General features: G+C 37.4%; 1 protein-coding gene across 1 annotated transcript in view; it reads right to left on the reverse strand.

Moving 5' to 3' along the window:
* Nucleotides 1-10,238: 10,238 nt before the first annotated feature.
* Nucleotides 10,239-26,628, reverse strand: part of PELI2 (pellino E3 ubiquitin protein ligase family member 2) — a 70,468-nt gene continuing 54,078 nt past the window's right edge. Inside the window, exons 3-6 of the mRNA XM_088149700.1 lie at nt 25,806-25,907; nt 22,594-22,791; nt 20,463-20,651; nt 10,239-18,132 (exon numbers count right to left, since the gene is read on the reverse strand). Of these exons, the coding sequence (XP_088005826.1) occupies nt 17,566-18,132; nt 20,463-20,651; nt 22,594-22,791; nt 25,806-25,907 (1,056 nt within the window). The 3' untranslated portion in view covers nt 10,239-17,565. The remainder of the gene's footprint in view (nt 18,133-20,462; nt 20,652-22,593; nt 22,792-25,805; nt 25,908-26,628) is intronic.

Here is a 26,628-nt window from a genome sequence, read left to right on the forward strand (position 1 = left end):
TTTTGTGCATAGCAGAGGAATCCATGACTGACTTGATCTTTTGAATAAAGACGCTCATTGCAAACAAGCATATCAGGGAGAAGTCCAGGTCAGAGCTCTTGTCCTTCCCGATTAATTTTCTAGGAACATTCAGTCCTGTGAACTGCCAGATGATATAATGCAGTTGATGTAACAGAGCGCTGCCAACTGATATAATACAGTCCTGACAAGCATTGTGGCAAGAACCAGGTTTACCTTACAGAACTGTTGGGACCATTATGAGAAAGAATTGTATACGATTTGGGAAGCATTTGCAACATTTAAAATAATCAGATGCTTTCTTTGACTATGCTCTGCCTTCATAAATGTGAATACCATTCCCTTAAACCAGGTTTCCTTCTAAATTCTATGGTGTTGCTTAATCTGCCTCCAGTTATGACTGCTGCATACAGTATTCTGAAACTACCTTGAATGTCTCTCTGTTAGTTAAGCCATTAGTTCACCAGTTACCAGAGATACGTCAGGAGAGAGAGAGAGAGAGAGAGAGAGAGAGATTCTATCTATCTATCTATCTATCTATCTATCTATCTATCTATCTATCTATCTATCTATCTATCTATCTATCTATCTATCTAGGATTATGAGATAGGAAGACCAAGTACTGCATATGCTTTTGCTACATAATGCATCATTTTCTACATCTCTGGTGCTACCTTCTAGGGATGCTCAAATCAACCTTTTCCAACTTAATGCCTTTCAGATGTTTTGTGTTATCATAACTTTTATCTTCCCAGTCACACAGAGATTATCAAAAGAGTAGCCCAGCCTTTATAAGGGAGGAGTAAATGAAACTGGAAAGCAACTAGTTAGATTTAATATTTAATAACATTGGACTAAAGCATATTGTAAGATATGCAGCCATATGAAATATTTCCTCCAATCTGGCAGGAAGGCAAATATACTTTTTTTGAGCATTGATCATTACAAAGGTAAATATACAAACTGTGCTAAGAGGTCTCTGTTGTCCCCTTGCTGGTTCTCTTGCTTAATATCTTGGTCTTTTTGTGGGGGAAAACGAATGCTGGCATCTCAAGGCATTGTCTGCTAAGGGGTCCAGGGTATTATACTTAACATTAAGCAAATGGGAAAAAATGAAAGAGGTGATTTTTTTCCCCCGTTGAAAGCTACCACAAATCCTGAAGAAACCAGAAAATGCAACACCTTGTGTAAAAAATGCGAGACATCTTCTGAAACAATTTGTGCAAAGGTTTCTGCAAGCTGATTCAAAATATTCACTTTAATACTTACTTAAAAATGGAAACAGATTTTTTTAATGCAGCTGAAGTTTAGCAGTAGCAGAATGACATCATTCAGCACAACTGAATGCTTAAAATAAGTTGTTCAGCAAATATTTGGCCAGTTTAGCAAATGTGACAGATGACTAACAAGCTGTCTGCTTAGATCAGTGTTTTGAAGGCTAATTTTCTATCATTAAGAACTAGAAAAACCACAGTGGGTATACTCCTAATGTATAAGCTACACTACAATTTGACTGAAGAGAATCATATAGACATGAAAGCAAAATTATTGCATTAACAAAATGGATTCAATAGCAAATGAAAATTTAAAAAGTGGGATGCAATTCAACCTTCTCTAAATTGTCGCCATTCAGGTATGTTGAATTATGACTCCTGTAATTCCCAGCAACAATGACTGACTTCCTACTCAGAAAACTAAGCAGACACTTGTGATAATTAAGACTGCACAAAGCCTTGAAAAGATGCTGAGTATCTACTGACACAACTGCTTTGATGTACAGAAGACACTTTTGCTGTCACTTTCAGCTAGAAGTGAAGTGTCCCACCTTGATGCTTCCTGTTGAAAACCTAAAAAGAAATATCTCACTTTTTTGAGAGGAGGCACTGCCTCAAAGGAGATTGCTCCAGCGATTCATGACCAGAGAGCTCAGCACAGTGGTACCTCTTCATGTAAACCAAGTGATAAACCTTTCTGTCTCCATTTTCCTCCTCCTCCTCCTCCTCTTCTTCCTCTTCTTTTTGCTGCTTCCCATAAAGTTGTTGAAGGGGACAAGGAGAAGGGAAGAGAGGCAAAGTAGATTAAGAAAGCATCTTTTCATGCACATCAAAACAGAAGAGAAAAAAAGAAAGAAAAGACTGTTTGGGAATTTATTTCAGGGTATGCAGGCTGTTTTAAGTCATTTCTTCAATGCCCCTGCTATCAAAGTAGGCTTCATCATCTACTATATTAAACTGTGAAAGTCAAGTTATTTTAGGAAGCAAACTGAAAAGCTTTATCACCTTATCCTCAGCATTGATTGCTTTGTCAGGATGAGACAGGCAACTGCCCATGACTTCACAGCCAGCTGCATGCTTAATGCAGCATTGCCACAAAATGCAAACCAGTGCAGAACCTCCTGTGGCCAGGAAAAGTTTGAAAAATGCAAAAGGCCCAAACAATGAGATTCATAACCAAACTTGCCTTTAGGACGTGTGGTCCCAGACACCCGAGGCTAGTTGAACCAGGACAAAAATCAAATATGCTGCCAGCTGGCACATATAATTTGTGTCTCAGTTAATTAAACTGGGTGCTCTGATAAAAACCCTGCTGGGTTTATTTTGCTTTAAAAAAGGCCTTCTTGAGGTTTTGCCTAGCCTGGCTTTTTGTCAGTTGGAGGCTTCTGAAAACATCCCATAAGCAGCACACAAAGGCAATTGGACCTTCCCACTCTTTCCCTCCTGCCTACCTCCCCACCCTCCTGAAACATACACAAACTGGTATTTGCTGTTTCATAAAAATACATGGGACAAACACAAACATTTCTGATATTTTGCACTCTTGTGACTTGAAGGCAGTCTTGGATGTCTGTGTTTCTTTACAAATCTGGTGGAACTTGTTACAGTAACAGCAGAAAAATGGGAGAACAAGAACTATGCATAAAAATATACAATGTGTAACATGTCAAAATACTGTATAGTGATGTGAGTCCCGCAATCTTTTTCAGCAAAGCTTTAATAAAATTTTGGAAGACTCAAGGCTGGTGAATTAATTTTTTCCTGGGGAAAGGAGAGCCTCACCCTTCATGTTCCAATGGCAACCTGACAATCTGTTCCCAGCTGGTAGAATGCTGTTGCGGGTGGTGTCTCCACTACATGTGGAAGCAAACCCTGCCTCTTTTCTCCGATCGATCGATCGATCGATCGATTGATCGATAGATAGGATCTCATAGTAACAAGAAAAGTAATTCTCTTAAAATGACCACAGAACAAGCTGCATCTGGCTCCCAGAGCTAGTATTAGGTGCATCTCTATCAATTTATAGGCAATTAACATGGTCTTCAATGGATCCTTTTTGATATTTGCAACCACTTGGTCCTACTATATCAATGGGACTTCAGGGATGTCCACCGGGCATAGTAAAAAAGTCAAAATGGGAGTCATGACAGTGCATCTGTTTGTTTGTTTTTAATATGAAGCAGGACACCCCTGTTTTGGATCCTCTGTTTTGCCCCACTCCATTTGACAAAGTCATGCTGTGTCTCCATTCTCTGTGCCCATTTGAGAATGTACCCTTCCTGCTTACTTTGCCCGTTTTGGTGTGCTCTGAGATCTTAACGATTTTCCCCCTAAATCACATTCTTTCTTAAACCAGCTTCCATTTATTCCTCCTTAACCTTGATTCTGGCACAGTTTGCACAACAATGTGGTTGTTTTGTTATGTGCTTGGTCTCTATTTTATGTTTTGTATTTACAGTATCTGTTTGTTTATTGTTATATGGGGGGGGTTCTTTTTGATTTTTTTTAAGCTGTACAGTGTCCAGAGTCACACTGTTGGGCAGCCTTATCTTATAAATAAACAAATAAACAAACAAGGCTAGGATGCATTTAGGGGGTTAGTGATTTTGCATATTATAGGAATCTGTCTTTGGCTTAGCATGTTGTATGAATGAGACCATCATGTTAAACTACAATACAATTTATTTGGGCATAGTATGTTATGTGAATGAATTGTATTTGTTAACTTAGATTCAGGATTTAGCAGATTGTGTGAACCCAGTCTTATTTCCCAAAACGACAAAGCTACGTGTACCCTTTAAACAGGCTTTCTTCCTTCCTCCTTGCCCCCAACACAGGAGGCTAATTTATACTGTTTGTTGTCTGCTTGTTTTTTCCAGAGAGCTAAATAAATTAAAGTCGCCGAGCCAGCCACTATAATTTTTCCTCTGTGTTCTTGTCTGATTTTTTCAGGGTATTACTAAGCATTTTACATAATAATCCTATTAATAGAAGTGATAGGCAGCTGAATGCAATGTAAGGTCATCCACACTAGAAGAATAAGTCCAATATTAGCTAATCACTAAAAGAGAGCAAATGAAGGCTCAGATCTTAGATTTACCACACCCTAAAGCTCCTAATTGATCAAGCTAGGAATATTTCAAATAAAAGAAGCCAAAAGATTCTTGAGAGAGTGAGTTACAATGAGAATTTTACTGCTTTTCTGCAATGATAGGTAAATAATTCAGTAACCAGGACCCTGAGTATTCCACACAGTTACAAACATGAATTCTATACAAACATAAGAGTCATTGTATGGAAAAACTTCAGTATGGTGATAAAAACTTCATAAGGCCATTAGGCAGGGAAATGTTTGGTTGTAAGAAGACTCTGTCCCCATGTTTCTTCAGCCCCTAGTTACCATTGTCATCACTTTCCCTTCTCTGAAGTTCTAGGGCAGCTTTCCCCAATCTGGCACCCTTCCGTTTTTGAACTATTTCCAGCTAGCATGGCCCAGCTGGAGAAAACTAGCTTACACAGCCATATCTCCATAGAAGAAGCTGAGTGAATCACCCATATGAAACCAGAGAATGCCCTCAAAACCTAAGCTAAGACCTTTAACAAAGCTATGCAAGAGGGCCGCTTTGGGCATTTGAAAGAGAGAGACAGAGACACAGAGTCAGAGAGGTTATGGCTGATGATGAGCACATTGGGAACTTTGAAAGTATTTCCTTAGAATCATAGAACCATGGAATTGGAAGAGACCTTAGAAGTCATATAATCCAACCCCCTGCCCAGTGGAGGACCTGCTACAACATCTCAGACAGATGACCCTCCAGCCTTTGTCTGAAGACTTCTAATGAAGGAGAACCAATAACTTAATATGGCAGCTTGTTGCACTGCCTGACAGCTCATATACTCATTCCTCCAGTTGTCTAGTCTGAACGTTGTCCTGATGCCTAGCCTGAATCTGTAATTTTAACCCATTGGTTCTGGCCCTGCCCCTGGGACAATAGTGTAGAGAATAAGTGCACTCCTCCTTTGTGACAATCCTTCTGAAGACCGCTGTCACACTTCCACTTAGTTTTCCGTGCTGGCCTCTTCAGACTTCTCCCATTTCTTTCTTGAGGGGATTATTTCCAACTGTATTTTCAGCATCTAATTTCATAGAGTTTCCCATTCTTCCTGGACACTTTTCTCCTTCAGGGTTTCAGGCTATTGGATCCCTGGAGTGCATTTCCTCCTTTCAATCTCTATCCATGTTAGAATAACTGAAACCCCTCATTGTCATTATTGCACGCTTCTTTAAAAAACTTGCTGACTTAGAAAGGCCTCTTCCATATCTTCTGCCCACCCAGGTGGTCTATTATAAACTCTCTAAATGGTATCACTTTTCTATTTTTTCCTACTTTCAATGGGATTTCCATACTCTGATTCCTGAGTTTCTGTACAAGTATACTTTCTATAGGGTCTTCTGCTTGTAGTCTTCCAGTGATGCCTATGGCATCATATTTTTCTTCCTTAGTTAAGATCTCTAGTTCCTCTTCTCTGTTTATTCTGTGTATTGGTATAGAAACATTTAAGGTTTTAAGTACCACCTACTAGTCACTGTTTCAGCATCTGATAAAATTCTATGTTCCCTTCGTGACTTTCCCATGCTTTCTCAAATATTCCTTTCTTTGGCCACCCTTTTGCTCTTGTTTAAGGCTTCCCTGAAGAGACTGATGAGGTGCTTGCTGAAGATTTCCTTCCCAAAATGGCATTCTTGAAGAAAGATTGCCATGGTGTGCTTGCAAATTGATAAAACGGTTACTATTGGAGGCATGAACCATCATAGATCCCCCTTTCATTAAAAAGCAACAAAGTGAAATTGCTTTCCACTGCCTTCTCTAGTTTGCAGGATGTTTTCTACAATCCGAGTTTATTTTTGTCATTTTGGAGGGAGAAGCAGGTGAGCATATTTCCAAACAACATTGAATTGCAACAATTCATCTTTTTCAAAAAATGTCTGGAAGGCATACAATGGGGCAAAAAAGTATTTAGTCAGCCACCAATTGTGCAAGTTCTCCCACTTAAAAAGATGAGAGAGGCCTGTAATTTTCATCATAGGTATACCTCAACTATGAGAGACAAAATGGAAAAAAAATCCAGAAAATCACATTGTCTGATTGTTAAAGAATTTATTTGCAAATCATGGTGGAAAATAAGTATTTGGTCACCTACAAACAAGCAAGATGTCTGGCTCTCACAGACCTGTAACTACTTCTTTAAGAGGCTCCTCTGTCCTCCACTCGTTACCTGTAGTAATGGCACCTGTTTGACTTTGTTATCAGTATAAAAGACACCTGTCCACAACCTCAAACAGTCACACTGCAAACTCCACTATGGCCAAGACCAAAGAGCTGTCGAAGGACACCAGAAACAAAATTGTAGACCTGCACCAGGCTGGGAAGACTGAATCTGCAATAGGCAAGCAGCTTGGTGTGAAGAAATCAACTGTGGGAGCAATAATTAGAAAATGGAAGACATACAAGACCACTGATAATCTCCCTCGATCTGGTCAAAATGATCACAAGAACGGTGAGCAAAAATCCCAGAACCACACGGGGGGACCTAGTGAATGACCTGCAGAGAGCTGGGACCAAAGTAACAAAGGCTACCATCAGTAACACACTATGCTGCCAGGGACTCAAATCCTGCAGTGCCAGATGTGTCCCCCTGCTTAAGCCAGTACATGTCCGGGCCCGTCTGAGGTTTGCTAGAGAGCATTTGGATGATCCAGAAGAGGATTGGGAGAATGTCATATGGTCAGATGAAACCAAAGTAGAACGTTTTGGTCTAAACTCAACTCGTTGTGTTTGGAGGAAAGAGAATGCTGAGTTGCATCCAAAGAACACCATACCTACTGTGAAGCATGGGGGTGGAAACATCATGCTTTGCGGCTGTTTTTCTGCAAAGGGACCAGGACGACTGATCCGTGTAAAGGAAAGAATGAATGGGGCCATGTATCGTGAGATTTTGAGTGAACACCTCCTTCCATCAGCAAGGGCATTGAAGATGAAATGTGGCTGGGTCTTTCAGCATGACAATGATCCCAAACACACTGCCCGGGCAACGAAGGAGTGGCTTTGTAAGAAGCATTTCAAGGTCCTGGAGTGGCCTAGCCAGTCTCCAGATCTCAACCCCATGGAAAACCTTTGGAGGGAGTTGAAAGTCCGTGTTGCCCAGCGACAGCCCCAAAACATCACTGCTCTAGAGGAGATCTGCATGGAGGAATGGGCCAAAATACCAGCGACAGTGTGTGAAAACCTTGTGAAGACTTACAGAAAACGTTTGACCTCTGTCATTGCCAACAAAGGATATATAACAAAGTATTGAGATGAACTTTTGATATTGACCAAATACTTATTTTCCACCATGATTTGCAAATAAATTCTTTAAAAATCAGACAATGTGATTTTCTGGATTTCCCCCCCCCCCATTTTCTCTCTCATAGTTGAGGTATACCTATGATGAAAATTACAGGCCTCTCTCATCTTTTTAAGTGGGAGAACTTGCACAATTGGTGGCTGACTAAATACTTTTTTGCCCCACTGTATATAGGCTGCAGGGATTTTTTTTTGCAAATAAAGATGGTGTTGGAAATTTACGATTACGGAATTTTCCAATTTAATTTTTGTTTTAATTAAAAATATATATCCTGTATCAGTATACTGCAGTTACCTCTTGGTTGGTGGGATGTGGGCAGCAATAGTCTCTAGATTGCATAAAATAGTGGATATGGCTAAAGCTAGTAAATTAATACACCTCCCTAGCTTATTAGAAAGTGCTGTATGAAAATCTTGATTGACCAAAGCCTTATTAGGTGGTGGTGATTACCCTCTATGGATCCATCGGTGATGAGCATGGTATACAGAAAATATATCAACTTGAAATGTAAGAAGAGTGTATGCCAGAGCATGAAACATGAAAGTGAAGAAAGCAGGTATGTTCTCCTGAAACTAACGAAGAGAATATGTACTATAAACAAAGGTGGACTGATTAGTACGCATATGGAAGTGAACGAGTAGGTTTAATTATGAATGAAATGACTACAGTATACGTCAAAAAGTATGAATCAATGTTAAGATTATTGTGAGTGAATATAAAAATAGGCATTCAGAAGTTGGTGATAGGTACATTTTGCACCAGGGAATAGTGATAATGAAAGATTATCTTAGACGACAAAAATAGGTAGGAACTGAGACAAGAGTATAGAACAAGTGACTGAGCTTTTTGGAGACCCAAGAATACATGGTAGAAGTAAAACGTGTGTAAGAATACATAGGATCATCAGTTCAACAATTATCAGGAAGTAAGATAACTCTGCAGATTTATGTACTTTTGTATGCAGACAATGCTGTATTGTTAGGTAAGATTCTGAATTATTTGCAGAGAATGTTAGATAGTTTGTCCATGAGGACTATGGATCAAAAAATTAATGTATCAAAGACCTAGGTGGCTCAGGGAAAATGGAATGAAAGATTGCAAGTTATCTATAAATGGCAAAAAATAACAGTAAATAGATGAATTTACCCAGACAGTAAGTTTACCAAGATGAGAAATCTGAGAAATTTTAAGATGTGTCAATGTTAGTAGATGTAAAGGGATTAATAAATAGATGCTGTTGTGAGGAATGAAATATTTGTCAAAAGAAGCAAAAGTATCTGTGCATTTCTACCTACTTTATTATATGGAGGAGAGAGATATAAGAAACTAAAGTTCAATACAGTGAGAATGAGTTATTTAAGAGAATTAAATAATGAGAATTTGTCTGTGGTAAAAGAAGATACAGGAACAAGAAAGAATGGCTAATGATTTTTTTAAAGTGAATTGAATGAAAAAAGTGGCCTATACAAAGTAAGTACTTTGAGGTAGTTTGATCATATAGACAAAATTTAATGACTGAATTATAAAACAAATCTAGGAAGGCAGGATGAATAGGCCGAGAGAAAGGGGAAGACTGAGAAAATGATGGTTGGGTGAACTTGATGGAATTCTTCAGAAAAAAGGAGCTGAGGTATTAAGAACAATATATTAAGTGGCATATGGATGCGACAGAAACATGGATAGTTTGAATGATGGAAAGGTACAGAGGGATATTTATAATGATTACTGTTGGTGTAAACAAGATTTTTCTCTTTATTTCCTGCTTTGTGGTTCTTTTGATTACTCTTTATTATTTTTCTACATTTTATGTAACATTACTTACCCCAAAAGGGAATAGTATGATTAAGTCAGTAGGGTAGACAAGATGAAGATGTCTGTGAGCACATTAGCTCCCATGGAAATTGGACTGCTGACTTCTGCTCTGGGGTTTCATTTGGCACAAGCCCTCTTCTTTCTCACAAAAATGTTATTTTGTAGAACATCACAAATCCTGGCTTCTGTTAAAAGACTCACAAGTCTTAAATCACTTACGTTTGCTCCAAATAAGTCACATTAAATATTCTGTATGTCCTGAATTACATTATGAATTTTCACTGCAAGCATTTGAAAGTGCATGCAAAACTATATGCAATAAATGTTCTGAATGGCCTGTTCAATTTGGTTATGTCAATTGGATAAAACTCTCAAGTCAGAAGAAGCAACTGTAATAAGACATAAAATCTTCCTGCTGCTTGGTCTTAACACACACCTATTATTAACAGCCTTTTAGTAGATTTCACTAATGTTTTTCTCTTGAAATCTCATACATAAGAACTTCCATCATTAATGCATTCACTTCCAGAATTCTGAATGGCAATGGATCCCATTTGCTCCAAAGGATCAACATAGCTGCTAAGATTCAGATCTTCATGCACCGAGTGTTATAATAGCTGTTTATCTGATAGCCTTAAAGGTAATGCTGACTTTAATTCACAAACCAAACACTGGATTCCTGTAATAGCTTTGAAAGATGAAGAATAAAAACGAGTCAAGAGATAATACTGGAATACTATTTTTATTTCCCCCCTCCTGTAAAATGGCTTGTACTTCCAAAACATACAATAGTTAAATTATGTTATTATCCATTCACACTGATGTACAAAAGGCCAATTTCACAAATATAATTCAGAACATTAACAGCTGATAACACTCTGATATTGCCATTTCCATCTTTCCAAGTGGACTTGTCAAAAATGAGATAGGATCTAAATCCAAATCTTTAGGACTGGTTTTGATTAATGAGTTCTAACTATGCTCCTTTCAAATTAGTCTTCTTACTAGGCAAAGCATTGCCTACCATAGGAAAAAGGTATTACATAAAAAAAATGAATTAGTTGGATAATTATTTGAATAACATTTACCAGGATGAGTTCCTTGCATATTTATTTTACCATGACTGATCAACAGCTAATACAAGAGTTTCTAAATGGTGTTCCTAGAAAACTGACTCCCCTAAATTTATTACTGAGGGGTCTTTAATAAGATGCCAAATGACCGCTCACTCATCATTACTGATATTCCCCTCCAACTTCTAGCTAGGGAATCTTCATGATGTTTTAGGGCAAGGGTGAAAAATATGGCTGAATTACAATTTCCGTCAACCCTGTCCACTACAGATGAGGACTGATTAAAGCATTGTCTAGTAATATTTAAGTGAGCTCAAGATTCCATTTAAGAGAGGCCCACATTCCTATCATGATTCCAGGGAACACTGTTTTCATAGGACAAAATGCCCCCAAGCCTGGCTAACACACAAACCAATCAACACCCACTCTAGTGTGCAGATTGGTGGTTTTTAGTAGTCATTTCTATGTGGAGAAGGATATCAGGAAACTTGTAATCATCAGATAAGTTAAACACATTAAAATATGTATAAAGTGGCCTCCAAGTCTGAAGTATCCCTATGCAGGTCAACACTGTCTTGTATGAAGATTGAGCACATTTGATTTATATATACGTGTCTGTTATCAGATTATACATCCATCCATCCATCCATCCATGAAGCAGACCTAATATGCCGGACACATTTTTTTTTTAATTTTATGGAATAGACCAATAATATACTATTCAGAATCATTCAAAGATACATTAAGACCTAGAATCATTTAAGACTCTAAGGTTACTATAATGGTTGCCTGCATAGAATGGATTTTCTGAAGGAATGTGCAAACTGTTCCATGCATGGAACAACTGCTTTGGGTAGCCAGTACTCAAACTGAACCATGTGTGTTTTTTTAATCTTTGGACTGTGTATAGAACAAAACAATGCTGTTCCAAGCAGTAGTTTGGGGAAGAGAAGGAGGGAGATTGGGGGCAGGCAGGCTGCTGGGGTGTGACACCCAGAGCCACTAGAAGAGGGGAGAAGGTGACAGACACCAGCCTTACCCTACTTATCCTATAAAATCACTTCTGGATCTTTATGGGATTCTTCTAGATTTTTGTTTCATCCAAAATCCAAAACAATGAAAAACTTTCAGGGTTGTTTCTGCTGTACTTCAGACAATCTAAAATGGCATGGCAGAACTTTCAGAACACAATAATTTGTTTCAAGTTTGAGATAAAAGATAAAACATATTTCCCATTTCACACACATCTCAAGTTTGATGCAGACCTGATTTTGGTATCATCTCAGTTACGTGGCCAACTTCAGGATCTCAAGATATTTTTAACTCATTAGCAAATCACCATTTTGTAAGAATACAGGCCCAGATTCAATCCATGGCATTCCTACTTGAAGTATTTTTAACATTGGGAGTTTGAAAAAGACACCTGGAAATCTGTGTCAAAACTACTACAAATAAGAGTGTGCATTTGCTTAAAATAAGTATTGCCAACTATTCATAAGGAAGGGAACTAGTGAAAAAGATTTGCTTCTCTTTTAGAACAACTTCTTGGTAATTATCCCAGCTATTGGTGCAATTTTCCATCAGTCATATTCTCACCTTGACTCCAAGCAGGAATTCACTGTGATCACTTTCCAGCCATACACTGATTGTTAAAATAATAACATAATGCTAATAATAACACCTAACTAAGTTTAAATCCCAGATATCCCGCATATCCTACATATCAAGCACCACCTCCCTTATGTCCTCTAGCTCTTGCTTCTGTGCTCACTAGATGTACTCACCAAAACTAGAAGATGTCTCTTGGTGAAGCCAAGAGATTTTTTTTTATAAGATATCTGAACAACCTAGGTTGTTTTGTGAAAGAAGAACAGCTTTCTAACTACTTAAAAATATCACCTTAAGAGCAATTTACGACTATTTAAGATTTTTTAAAAGAGTTACTGTCCTATTTCAATGTTTCAGAGATATTTGATAATGGAATTAATGTGAGCCATTTTTGACAATTTGGGGAATGAATGCTGGGCTAGATGAACAATATCGATTTCTCCAATCAGATTCAGATTTGTAAAAGCACATGTACTGGAGGGAATCATCTGAATTTGCTTTAAGTAATCTCCATGGAACATTCAGCCTTCCTAAATCCATCATAGGGAATTGAATGGCTTAACATTCATAATCTCTTTACAGAAATTATTAACTCTTCATATGCCATAGCCTGGAAACAATAAGAAGGACATATAAACATAAACAGGAAAATGGATACTACAGCTAGAATATCTGAAGCTGCTTAGACAGTAATTAATTAGTTTAGTAAAAATAATCACATTGCTTTTAGTGCACGTAGGATATGCAAATCCATCAGTTGACATACAGCAACTATTGCTGATGTAAAATAAAGCAACTTTCAATGGCATAAAACGTCTGAGGTTTTACAGTTTCTAAACTGGTACTATTTAATGATCCATGGTACTGATGTATATGCAGGCATATAAATGTCCTTATTTGTTTAACAAAAGGGAAGGCAAACATGTATCTTGACTTATTTGTACAGGTCAATTTGTTCAAATGCATTTTTGTATTTGTAATTTGCTTGACAGATAGGGATTCTTAAAAATCACATGATCTCATGAAGTTTCAGAAAAAGCTAGCATACATTTTCCGGAAATTCAAATTGGAGGGACAACTAAGACTTCAGAAAGTTTGCTGTTTATACCATAAAGTACAAAGTAAATCCTCAATGAAATAAGCATTGAGTTCTAGAGCAGACAAGTTACCACTAATGCAGAAACACAGAAACATTGTCTCAGCTGAACTGACTAGAAAGAGGACTTGTCCAGAGAGACTTACAAGATTCTTCAATTAGTTAAGATTTTATACAGATATTACTGGATCTCCCAACCCAGGTTAATGTGCCTTGCATTAACTTTTGAATGAATATTTTTCAAGATAGTACCTTGGCTATTGGAAGAAGCAGGGAAGAGAAAGCTTGCACATGCTTCAAGAATCTCATATGCATTTTATAGGCAGTCAATTTTGGCTAGTTCCTGAATATACTTTGAATCTTTGTGCAATGGGGGGGGGGGTTGACATCATGCAAGCATGAAAACAAAAGCATATCAACTTCCCCAAACACATTTTAAAACAGAATTCTGAATCACGCCTATCTTTTAAAAAAGTACAATATTTCTAAACTACTCCATGACCGAGAACAAGTCAAGATTTCTCAATCTGACATTGAGAAATTGCAGAAAAAGAAGGTTGATGATAGCAAGCACCATTACAAACATTCAAAAAGGTGCACAGAAAAATTTGAGGAGTAATATTGGTTAAGTTGGCATGACACATGAAAATATAAAGTACCCAACCACATTTTAGCTCAGAGTTTTGTGCAATTTAATCTGTGTTACCCCTTTCAGATAAGCCCTATAAATCCATAGAATTAGGTGAAGCATGTCACACAAATATGCCCATTTAAGTCAAATATAGACTGAAAATGACTGATTGAAAGAGTACACTAACAAGTTCATAGCTCTTTGGGGAAAAGTTCTACAAGAAATGAGCTAGTCATTTAAAACATGCGAAAAAGCCACTTAGTGGCTTGCTTTGCACTAGAATTGGCTTGTTCTTACAAGTGCACACAGTTTTCAGTACTCCTCTTTTCCCCCCTCAACCTGGAATCCAAAGTAAATTTCTTCTATCCATATCTGGCAAGACTGAGGCACTGAGGAACCATCACTGGATGGTTTAGCATCGGACAGAATCAAAGAATTACTAAACAAGAACTACATTTCAGGGGCAGAACATGGACAAGTAGATTGCAGCCTTATTACAAGCAAAAGAAAAAACAAGAATTATTTTCCTATATGAGGAATGACAGAGCTATATAGTATGTGAGCCAATAAACAAAAATTTAAAATAAGACACAAAGCACACTTTGAATTAAGTTTGTACAACAGGGGCTTTAAAGTCTATTCAGACAACACTGACAGACAGACTGCTGCAGAAATCCTATCTGTAGAAAACATTATTGCTGACAGGCTCAGGAAAACAATATCCAAAAATATTTTAAAAATTCCAAATTTTTAAAAGAGGAAGAGACTGAGAACGCTCTTTTAATAAATTCCTATGCAAATTGTATAGGAAGTTTTTCATATAGCCAGCCCTCTGAAACAAAAAGAGCCAAATCAAATTAGTTTAGGGAAAAATGGGATTCAGGATCCCTTCCAATATGAGGAAATATGGGAATGTTTCTATACATGCTGCTCAGATCACAAAAGGATTCAGAATTGTACAATGAACAGGTTCATAAGACCCATTAGAAAGAAAAAACATACCTGGAGCAATTAGCATAGTAGGATCTCTCTATATATATCTTTGCACATGAAAAGGTGAAACATGGCCACCATGTTTGTTTGTTTGTTTTGACCTTTTAAGTTAACAAGGATAAGAGTTTTTAAACTTTGATTTTATAGCATTTCACCAATTAACAGGAAGCCATTAAAAAAGGACTAAAAGAGTCTGCCCTAAAAGATAATGGTTAATCAAAATTTGAATTACATGTTTTATCATGGAATCATTTAGAAGGCACTATGATGAAATGTTTTGAAAATAACTGGCTCTCCCAATCTATCATATGGGGTAGGCAAGCTACAGAGTTGATGCAAAATACTGCAGTGAGTGAAGCCTTTTCAGACAAAAGAAACTAATATTTCAATTTAAAAATACTGAACTTTTTTATACAGCAAAAATGTATTAAACATCAGCAGATAAAAACAAACATGCCCCATCAGTCAATGGGCATGGACATGTGAAGTGTTTAAAAGGTTAACTTACTATAAAATATTACATCTTAAGTATAAACAGGCCAATTCAAGTATATATACAATATATTAAAATCATAAATTATATATTTAAACAAAGAACAAAGTAAACCAAGGGATTTCTCTGAATTTAACAGGAGATCCAAACTGCAAGGTTTACTTCAAGATATGCAATTAATTTCTCTCTGGTAATGACTATTTTTTTCATGCCAATATGGAAAATTGAATAAATTTGATAGCATGAGTACAAAACAAAAACAAAAGAAAAATGGAATTGCTATCACAAAAGTGACAATAAAGTACATGAGAGAATAATTTTCAAAATGAGCAGTAATCTGTCCCCTTTCCTATCCACCCCCATACTAAATCAAAAATTTCAAGTTACTTAGGACATAAATTGATCCTGGCTATTTAAAAGGTTTTTTTTTTTAAGTTGCAAGTTCTAAATTAAACTGATACTAGAAAGAAGAAAAGAAAAATAGCAAACCAAAAATCAGTAAATCAGCAGTATTATCAGAGAAGATTTGCACATTAAGGGAAACATAAAAGAAGCAGGCGCTACAAAACCACTTATTTTTAATAATTATTTCAAAATAATTACCAAGTACTTAAACATGTGAATCATTAGGAATTCTTCTGCAGATGGTTAAGACTGAAAAGGGCATCAAACTGACTATGAGATCAAGGGCAGTTTGTGTATGTTCTACAAAAAACAATCCAAAACCTTCTCACTACTGTAGAAAGTGCAGCTACTGAAAAACTGGATTAATAACAAGTTGCTACATTTCCATTTGCTCACAGGTCCCAGGCATGCAAGGGCAAGTTAATACAAGTAAAGCCAAAAGGCAGAATTAGAAAGAGATAAAAACTGTTAAGATGGTATGAGTAACTGGATATGCATAAAAAATACAAATGACACCAGATGCAAAACTGAAAAAAGACTTGTCATACATTGTGACTTACTACCACTGAATTTAAATGAGATACATTTAGCATCACTACACTGGTGAAAGAACCACTTTTTCATTGCTTCAGCCCATGGTGCTGCAAGAACACCTTAAAAGAATGACACCTAAGCAGGGCCAACCTAGCTAGGAAGAACATGCATGAAAGACTATTAGCACATGGCATTAGCACATGGCAGATACTATGGGAAAAAGAATGGTTCTTGTGCTACTCTGATAAATTGGCCTAATGCTAGTCCTTACAGGACAATCCTATGCTGAGTTAATTTAGCAAAATACAGGGCAGAATGGTAGCATAGTTCCTGCTAGATAATTGAGTTGACTCAGAAAAGTCAGAAGTAAACAAAGAAATGATAGTTTTGCACACACTGTCTTAAACCTATGTTGGAGCAAATAACCTGCATCTCAAACTTCCCATATTATGTTTTATAAGCATTGTTTAACATGGGAACCTTTATAGTAAAGAAAAGAAAAGAAAAGAAAAGAAAAGAAAAGAAAAGAAAAGAAAAGAAAAGAAAAGAAAAGAAAAGAAAAGAACACAGAAAGTCATGTACAGAGATCCCCAACTTTCAAGTAACTGTGTCATCTGGACAGCTGTATTAGACCACACTGCAGAATTTCATATTTTTGTGCTATGTTCATAAAGCCAACCTTTTGAGTTCACTCTATGTTCAATCCATGTATTAAGTGAACATTCACCTAGGTTTACCCAAACATTTGATACATCCTCTTTGAGAATGAATTATTCAAGTTAACTATATTGCAAATTAAAAAGAGAGGACAAATTACATTCTGTATGCTTCTTTTAGATTGAAAAAATATGTGTTTTAAAGGCTTGTCATTCAAAGTGTAGAAGAAAACATTTCTGTCAAAAAATCCAATATTAAAAAAATCATTAAGACACTGGTATTTTTCTTCTAATCTTACAAATCTTACAAATATACTACAGCTTAACCAAAAAAGATGTCATCATGAACATGCTGCTGTTCAGCATGCAATGCCACTGATAACTGTTTGGTTCCAGGTATCAAAATACCTTCACATCCCAGTTGCTAATCCCACCCCAAAGCCCTCATTAATAACAATCTTATTTTTTAAAAAGGTAAAATCTAGAGTTAGTGGCAATTCTTCATCTTCACAGTAAATTGTTAACAAAGTGAGTTGTATAATGGTCATCTGTAAAATGGCATCATCAGTCAATTGGACCCTGAAAAATAAGTTTGATGCAGTTCTGATCTCCAGACAGCTGGGTAGCACAGAAAGGGCAGGCAGCGTGGAATGCGTGAGTACCATGTGGCAATGGGATCTGAGACCAGTATTTGGCAGATTTTTCTGAGCATACATGCCCACAAGGGGTGAAAGCATAAGTTGGCGGACCAGCATCAACATAAAAGCCTGCCTCACACCCAAGCCAAAGAGGAACATATGGACCAACAGTTCTGCACATGGGACACTCACGCTCATTGGCTTCTGTATCACTGCGGTGTCCCCAGTTATGATAACCATGGACATGGCCACAGGTGAGGTAAGCCCATGGTTGTTTTTCTTCTACCACTTCTTTACGGTTGATGCTAGGAAAAGCCAGTGTATTCAGCCCCACAGGGCACTGGGGCCTTGCAGCATTGATTTCCTGCCGAAGAGCCTCAATGTGTTTCTGAGTTGGTGTGTGAAATAAGCCATCTGCTGTTCTCCACAAGAGTGTGGCCCCACACAGATCAATGAGAGAACCATCTTGTAGGATGTTGGTTTCATTTTCCACCTAAAATGCCAGGCAGAAAAGAAGAACAATTTGAAAACAATTCCTTTTGCAATGTTCCACACACTACTGGAAGCAATGACTTTCATTCTCCTCTTTAACTTCTTATATTATGATAATCCATCCAGCCTTCTCTTCTTTCCTGTGTAGAACACTGAGACAATGGCATCTGTATAATAAGTTCCTGACTAAAAGCTAGAACAAAAAACAATTATTTCTTATTATTCTACTATAGCCTTTTCTAACTTCTCATTTTCAAGATGTGTGATTCCATCTATCAGAATTTCCTAGCCAGCACAGCATCTGCCAAGAATTTTAGGTTCTGAAGTCCAAACATCTAAAGAGTCTTCAAGTAGGTGAAGATTGCCATAGCAATTGCATTTCTTCTTTAACCTTTGTTGTCTCCATCACAGTTTAAATTTTGATAGTAAGTTATTCTGGTCAGGAACTTCTCTCATTTTGTATATTATTCTACAAGGTAATCATTGATGGCTCTACACAGACATTTTACATAGTACTATTATTCAAAATATACATTGGGGTAGAGATGTTATGTTGTAGTATTGGTTTTTTAAAGTTAACAAGCACTTATGAAAACATGAAGCAACTTTTATTGAATGATGCCTTATCTTGGTAAGTATATGTAAACCTACAGAAAAATTCACCACACATTTACAGCAGACAGCATTAGGTATTTTCAAAATCTATTCATCCAATTTTTATTAAGAACTGGTGCCATAATTCCTTCAGGGTACATAATGTATCCCATGTTTGGATTTAAATGAGGCAGAAAGTTCATACTGCAGACTCTCTTGTTCAGAAACCATTAGTCATAGAAACTGCAAGCTGGAAATAATGTAAAGTACATTTTCTGTCTAATATTCAGGAAGGATATTCTATTTTGGCTTGCAAGATGTATTATTTTTCCCTTACAAAACTTGAGAGGACAGTAAACCACAGACCTTGGACATCCTGCAAAGGAACATCAGTGAGATATACTTCCCAATATCCATCCATCCATCCATCCATCCATCCATCCATCCATCCATCCATCCAATTTATAAGCTACCTCAATTATGCAACTCTAAGGATAATTAGTCATGTGCAACATATTCAAACAATAAAACAAATAGAAAAACTGCCTTTCCTGAGGGCCTATTGAAAGAGCCACATTCCAAGACTTGCCTAACAACAATAATGTTGAGGCTGTGTGGACTTTGAAGGAGTGGATAGGTGATATTATCTCATAATGCTACAGAAAAGAAGCATCTCTAAGGTCTGACAGAATTTTAATGATGGAACCTGAAGCATCCCACTGTACTAGATGTAATAGGATGGACAGACATAAATGGAGAGAGGTGTTCCCATAGATCACCAGGCCTTGAGCCATGAAGGGCTTTATACACCCACTCGTTTAGCAACCTCAGTTAGTGTCCATTCACAATTCAACAGTAATAAAAAAATTCATTTTCCAACCAATGCATACATTTACCTCCAAATTTCATGCATCTGATAACAACACATGCTGTCATGTGTTCACTTAGCGACCATTTCACTTAACAACTGGTCACTGGAATGGAACTTGGTCGCTAAATGAGGAGCGGGTGTAGACGACCACCACCACTTTGAATTCCACCCACATGCCAATTAGCAGCCAGTGTAGCTTGTGGAGCAGAAGTGAACCTAGAGTGTACCAAGGTATGCCCATATCCACTCACATCACCACAATCTGAATCAATTGTGGTTACCAAATGGTCTTCAAGGGCAGCCCCATGTATAGCACATCGCAACAATTTAACTGCAAAGTGATTAAGGCATGAGTGACCTTGAGTAATACCTTCCAATCCAGGAAAGGTTCTAAGTGACACGCTATTGGCTCTTTGTGAGCTGCAATGACTTCCAGTGTGCCTCTGAGTACAACTCAAGGTGCTGGTTGCCACCCATAAAGCCCAGCAAGGCACAGAGTAATGTTACTTGCAGAACTGCCTGTTTCCTATGGTCTCTACCTATTTCACCAGATCCAGCAAGGTAAGCATGCTCCAGATCCCTTTTGTTAAACAGTGTATCATCTACCTGGACTCCTTTCCCCCAAAATCGCTGTGTGGCTTCTCATCCTGGAGGTAAAATGGTTCTGTTGTAAGGGCTTTCAGATGGAGTTAGTGTTTTCTGCATTCTTGTTTACCTTTGTAGAAATTTTTTTTGTTGCCTTGTTCCCTAAGCTTTTTCTGTACAATCTTTACTGTTTGCTTGCTTAACTAAAAGCCACTTTAGATGTCCTTTTTAGCAGAAAGGCTAGAAATAATTTTAAATCATGTTTTTAATCATTAACTTACTAGCTTGCCTCTTTGTTGAGCAGATCTTGTTTCCCGTAGGGTATATACATCACCGCAGACTGAAATTTCTCTCCAAACACCAGGTTTAGATTCTTCAGTGAACCCCCCTTTAGGATGCATGACTAGAACGCCATTAGTTGTTAATCCATCCATGTGCCCATCAGGATTCTTCCATTTTGCTGCTTTTTCCTAGACAGAATGCCACAGCAAGAAATAAAAAATAAATATCAGGCTTTCCACACTTGAAATACCAACTGCCTAACACAGCCAAGTAGAATAGCAACCACACATCAGAGGATAAATAGAATAATAGGAATACTCTGGGGGAGTAATGGCAGATTGAAGATGGAGCTTCAATCCCATTTTTGTGGAGTTGATGGGTGTGGTGGTTAAAAGGAACTGACAAAGGATCCAGTGCTTTGGAACCATCTCTGGAGAAAGGAGATGACTGGATCACCCACAATTACTCCTTACAAAGGTTCCCTGTGAAGAGATCGCAAATTAGCGATCTCCAGTGGGTTGAGCACTCTGGGAGTCACAGGAAACATCAACCCCAAGCCGCGGCCTGGAGCCTTCAGAAGGACACTAGATTCGCATATACTCCCTCTTTTAATTGACAAAGGAAACTACCTATTAATAGTTTATTTGGAATTAAAAACCTTCTATAAAGGCAAGTTGCTGCATACCAGGAGAATTTCCTTCTATCCTTGAAGAAAGAAGATTTAAGTAAATTTAAAGATTTAAAAGGAAAAAAAAAACTTTAATTTTTGAAACAACAAAAGGGAGCTTAGAATGTTTAGAAGGGAGTTAAGGGACCAGATGGATTTGAAAGAATAGTTTTTATAGACTGTTTTAAATTTTATAAAAATACACCTGAAGATTTTGGAATTAACTGTAAGAAACCTTAATGTGGGAAACTTTTGACTCTGAAAAGAAACAAATGATAAGACTGGGCTTTGAAGGTTAACTAGAGGGAATCAGAGCAATTAAAGAAGATACTTACTAACATAATGGAGGAACAAGTGGAGTTAACAGAGGTTATTGAAAAAGAAAAGATTTTATTGAATAAAACAGAGGCTAAGGATGATTTGAACAGGGATCTTAAAAAGGACTTTAAAAAATTGTCAGACTATAAAAGAGATATGGATGACACGGAAGAAGATGTGGATTTGAACTTAAAAATGTTTGACTATAAGAGTGCTATGCAGAAAGAATCTGCATGGGACCTACATGGGATGTTTTAACAATTAAAGGGGATATTCAGGTTATAAATCAGAGGCGTGACTCTGAGAGCCATCTTATTTTGGGTCCACAGAAGGGAAGTATGAAAACAGGGAGAAAATGACAAGAGATTATTATGTGGGACTTTATTTGAAGAAGCGACTGAAGATCAAGCCTCTTAAAAAGAAGAAAAAGGAGTTCAAAGTGGACTTATTTGATCAGAGTTAAATTGGAAGTGCATTTAGCCCCAGCTCTGGAAGTTTCTTAAAACAGAGTTTTTCTGGAGGCTGTTTAGGGGCTAACGCCAGATGCCTTTTGGAGTGTAGGTTTGTCTATTTTGACTGTTGGTTTTATTTTCATTGTTATTGGTTTTTGTTGTTGTTGTTGTGAGCCACCAAGAGTCAGTGTGCTATTGCAATGAGAATAATGTGATATATAAATAAATATATAAAGGTATGACTATTTTCAGTACTCTTTATTCCCATTTTTATAAAATGGATGGATTTGCAAAAAACAGCCACCACCCTGGGAGAAGCTATTATATTAGGGGTTCTCAAAGTACAGCCCACGGGCTGGATACGGCCTGCCAGGGTCATTTATCCAGCCCACCCGCCTGATTGGCCACCGCTGCTGTCTGTCAGAAGCGGAAGTGTCGGGGCTGTGTCAGGAGCTGCAGGCAATGCATGAGGAGGGAGATTGCAGAGCCGGACTGTTCTACGTGACAGGTATGCCAGGTCCGGCGGCTCTCCTCCTCTCATGTTTTTTTCAAACTATAGTCCGGCTCCCCAACATTCTGAGGGACTGTGAACTGGCCCCATTTAAAAAGTTTGAGGACCCCTATATGAAGCAGCCCTTCCTCATATGACATAGAGATCATGTCCTGCCTTATATGGAAACTTGGCATACTCACCCCAAGGAATATGTTTTTGGAAGAGTCAAATCCTGCAGCAAAGATTCTGGCTGTATACGGTGCATTCCTATCACAGACAATGCGGCATGCAAACCTGGAAATAGTACTCTGGGTGATCTGAGTTTCATCACTGTTCTGGCTGCCGGAAATCGTATCTGTTACAACAAAATCTATGGGGCTCTCTGTTGATCTGCCAACCTGAAAGTATTAATAGCATATATTCAAGAAATCCTTTAAATGAACCCCTGTGAAAAAAACAAGCGAACAGTTTAACTGTTCTTCACACAAGCCCTCCCCACTAGAAATGGACATAGCTTAGTGATAAACTACACGTTTCAGTATGCAGAACATCTTATATTCAATCACAGTTGAGAGGATCTGGGGTGGCAGGATGGGAAAAAGACCTCTGCCTGAAGCCTGAAAATTATTACCACTGAGGTTAAATAACATTGTGCTAGATGTACTGTTAGATGCAATCAGGAGCTTCTTATGTTCACAATAAATATCACTTACCAGAAGATATTTGTATATTTCCTCTGCCTGATCCCTCAAAAATCTTTGCCCCATCTTATTTTATTTAAGAAGATATACGTACTATCACAATATATTAGTATTTGATATCCTGGACTTAAATCTGACATCAGTAAACTTGCAGCAAATGAAGTATGAAATATCTGGGTCCCACAGACACTTTTCAAAATCTGTGCCTGAACTGCTGTGTTTTTTAATTTAGTATCCATAGAATTCTGTCTATATTGCCACAGATGGAATTATTACTAGCTAGAAATTTTATGTATTTATTTAATTTTTCCCTTTCTTTAGTAGAGGGCTCAAGGCAGCATATACAATGCTCCTCCTCATTTCTTTTTCCCCACAACAACCACCCTGGCATACAGTTTGGTCTAACAAATTACTTTATTAAGTATTACTTTCTAGATCCAATTTTTAAAATGCATTTAGCCAACTCTCTGGGTGAAGTAGCTTATATAAGTTATAGGAAAGCATATACCAAAACTTACTTAGTACTATTGCTGCAAAAAATTCAATTGCATTTTTTAAAAAAATGTAACATTTGTCAGATGAATTACCTGAAACACCACTATATTTGCCATTCCATGCATTGTTTGCCATTTAGACAGACATAACACTACTTTATTGCTTTATCTGGTAGCTTTCATTCAAATAGGTGAAAAAAGTGAAACATATTGCCAAACACAGTGCTTTTCTCCCATTTAGCCATTGAATATCCATCTGACTTACTTTGTCAACTATCAGACCAGTGTTTTAAATAAGCTCCAAAAAAAACAAGGCTGCTAACAGGCAGGAAGGAGGAACAATCCCCTCCTATCTGTGGCCAACATAGAAATGCAGGCTAATTTTTTAATGACCTTCTGTCAAGCAAATTGGTGAAAAAGTGGAACAATCTGTCTCTCTCCATCAGCCTATTACATTTCCATGCTAATTAAGGAGGAAGAGGCTTCCTGTCCTAGCATGGAAATAAAGTGCACAGGCAAAGAGGGGATGGAGCGGTCCAATCTGTTCACTTGCCTGAAAGCAATTCCTGGTTGTCCAGACTACCAGAGAAGACTTAAATACAAGGGTGTATCAGACAGTTGCCAGAGTGCATATACGTAGCTCAGGGCTGAGTTGCTGGATTTCAGAGAACTCCACTGAGCTTGCTTCTCTTCCTGCAGACATTTCATTACCAGGCTGGGTAACATCATCAGTGCACAGGGGAGTGGTGTTTGCTGGCTGTTTAGATGAGGTAGCTTGTCCTGCCAGCCTTGATTGAGGTATTGCTTCTTCCTGGATTGCTTTTGAGTTAGATATTGTTTCTTCTTTGACTGTTCTTGTTTATCTGGTGCTGGTTCCTGTTTATCTGAGTTTTGTATCAGATACTATTTTTTATAATTTCAGCAAAGCATTATCACACGCAGAAAGCCCAAGTTAGTTCAGGATTGCTTATCTTGTGATGTAAACACTTATTTTTTACATTCTAGACTATAGTAAATATAGTCTTAATTGCTAAACACTGGTGAAGGCAAGGGGTGGTATGACCTGATAAATTCTTAGATGGGAGACCTTGTCAAATGAAGCCAGTCTGAGGTTTTCAAAAAATAAGCAGGATATAAATTTGACCAAAAAATGCTACATGTTCTGGGCTTGGAAAATCACTGAAGTGAGGGAAATGGTTTAAAAAAACCCCCACAGAAAATCCTGTTCTACTGGATGAACAACTACTTCCAAATAAATCTTGAAAAAGCACACTTAACTAAGGGCTTTCTGGATGCTCCTGAGGAGTGGGGATTTGGGATATCTCTGTGGATCTGTTACAGTAGAATGGACATACTTTCAAAATAATCTTGAGAAGACCAATACATTAAAGTATAAACAATGCAGCCGACACTAGTTCCCATTGAGAGTGCTTTCAAAAATGCCTGAAGATCCATTCAGGCTCAGGAATATTATTCTAAGGCACTGCTTGTTTGTCAACCAACAAATTTTCAAAAGCATGATCAACTAAGTAAATAACAGGAAATATATGCATTAATGGGTCAAAATATCAGCAATACAAAGGTGTTTCAAATATTTCACATGTAAAACTCTTCAGTGGCAGAAAATGTATGCAACTGGAGTCACGTATCACTATCATGAGAATATTATTTTGTTGCATAAACTTAAGCTAGGAAACCATACAGCTGATCACAGCTTCCTAGTGTACGTTCATGTAACTAGAAGCAGGTCTCTGTTGCAATCTATACATAAACTGTATCTTTTTCTGTACACAGCCGTAAACTGTACAGAGAAGCAATTAATATTCTTCTTCAACAACTGTGATACCTCTTTAATTATACAGATTATTTCTTTTAAATTTGTAATATTGGGATAAATGGCTATTAGCCCTAAAGTCAGTGTGGCTGCCTCTGAAGGCCATCTATTGGGAGACTAGCGGGCTTCCTTGTGCAGTTGCTTGGCCACCGTGAGAACAGACTGCTGGACTAGATGAGCCAGGAGTCCGATCCAGCAGGGCACTGTATATGTTCTTAATATCAAAGACTGAGACAGGGCAGAGCACACCAGCTTGCTGAGAGTTACTTTTTATATGACAAAATTTCCAAACCATAAGGACACATATGATACATAAAAATCTGTAGGAAATCTATTTTATCATACCACAAGCAGCTACTTTTATGTGATGTTAGTACACTTACCTGAAACATATCAGTATCTTTATCATGTGTATATTCTACTACAACCGTCTGATTTCGTGACAGCGTGTAGGAGATACTGTGTTGGCCCTTACAACTGATGGCCTGTAGAATAAAACAATCTCTGCTTTATTTAAGTAATACCTCTGCCTGGGAAAGGACAGTATAACAACAGTTATAAATGCTATTATAAACATGGCTACATTCTTCAAATGGAGTTTTCAGTTTTATGTACACTATAGCATATATCACAGCTGTTAAGTCTAGTCACAACAAATAAAAATAACATTTCTTGGAAACTCAGAATCACCTCCCATGTAAGATACAATCATTTATGAATTTCTGCATGGGACAGGAGGTAGAAAATATTAAGATCTGTGTGTGTGTGTGTGTGTGTGTGTGTGTGTATTTAAAAACATGCATTATTTTTCAGATCTACTTCACAAAGTCAGGAAAAAAAGTGCCCTCCTGTGATTTCAGTTCCACAGTAGTTTTTTCTATCTTTTACACTGGAAATATTGCTTGGTGAAGATTTTCTGGAGAAAATTTATATTTTATAAATCAAAACCGACTTCTACAGATTGTATATAACACTTTCTTTCAGTTTTTATACTTAAGTACTACAATATAGTATTTGTTATCATAAGAAACTTTATAGATCCATCTCCTGTGAAAAAGAGCTATAAAGACTACTGGTGTGACTAAAACAATTGAGCACAATTGAGACAAATCTTAAATGTAATAATCCAAGTCTCTCTCACTGTCTGTCTCAGTACATACCTAATTTTATAATATTCTATCTTGATCAAAAAATGGGGAAATGTTT

Source organism: Python bivittatus, unplaced genomic scaffold (assembly GCF_059951505.1).
Source record: "Python bivittatus isolate LINGU-HERP-01145 unplaced genomic scaffold, Pbiv_v1 ctg000580_np1212, whole genome shotgun sequence".
Classification (NCBI taxonomy): Eukaryota; Metazoa; Chordata; class Lepidosauria; order Squamata; family Pythonidae; genus Python; species Python bivittatus.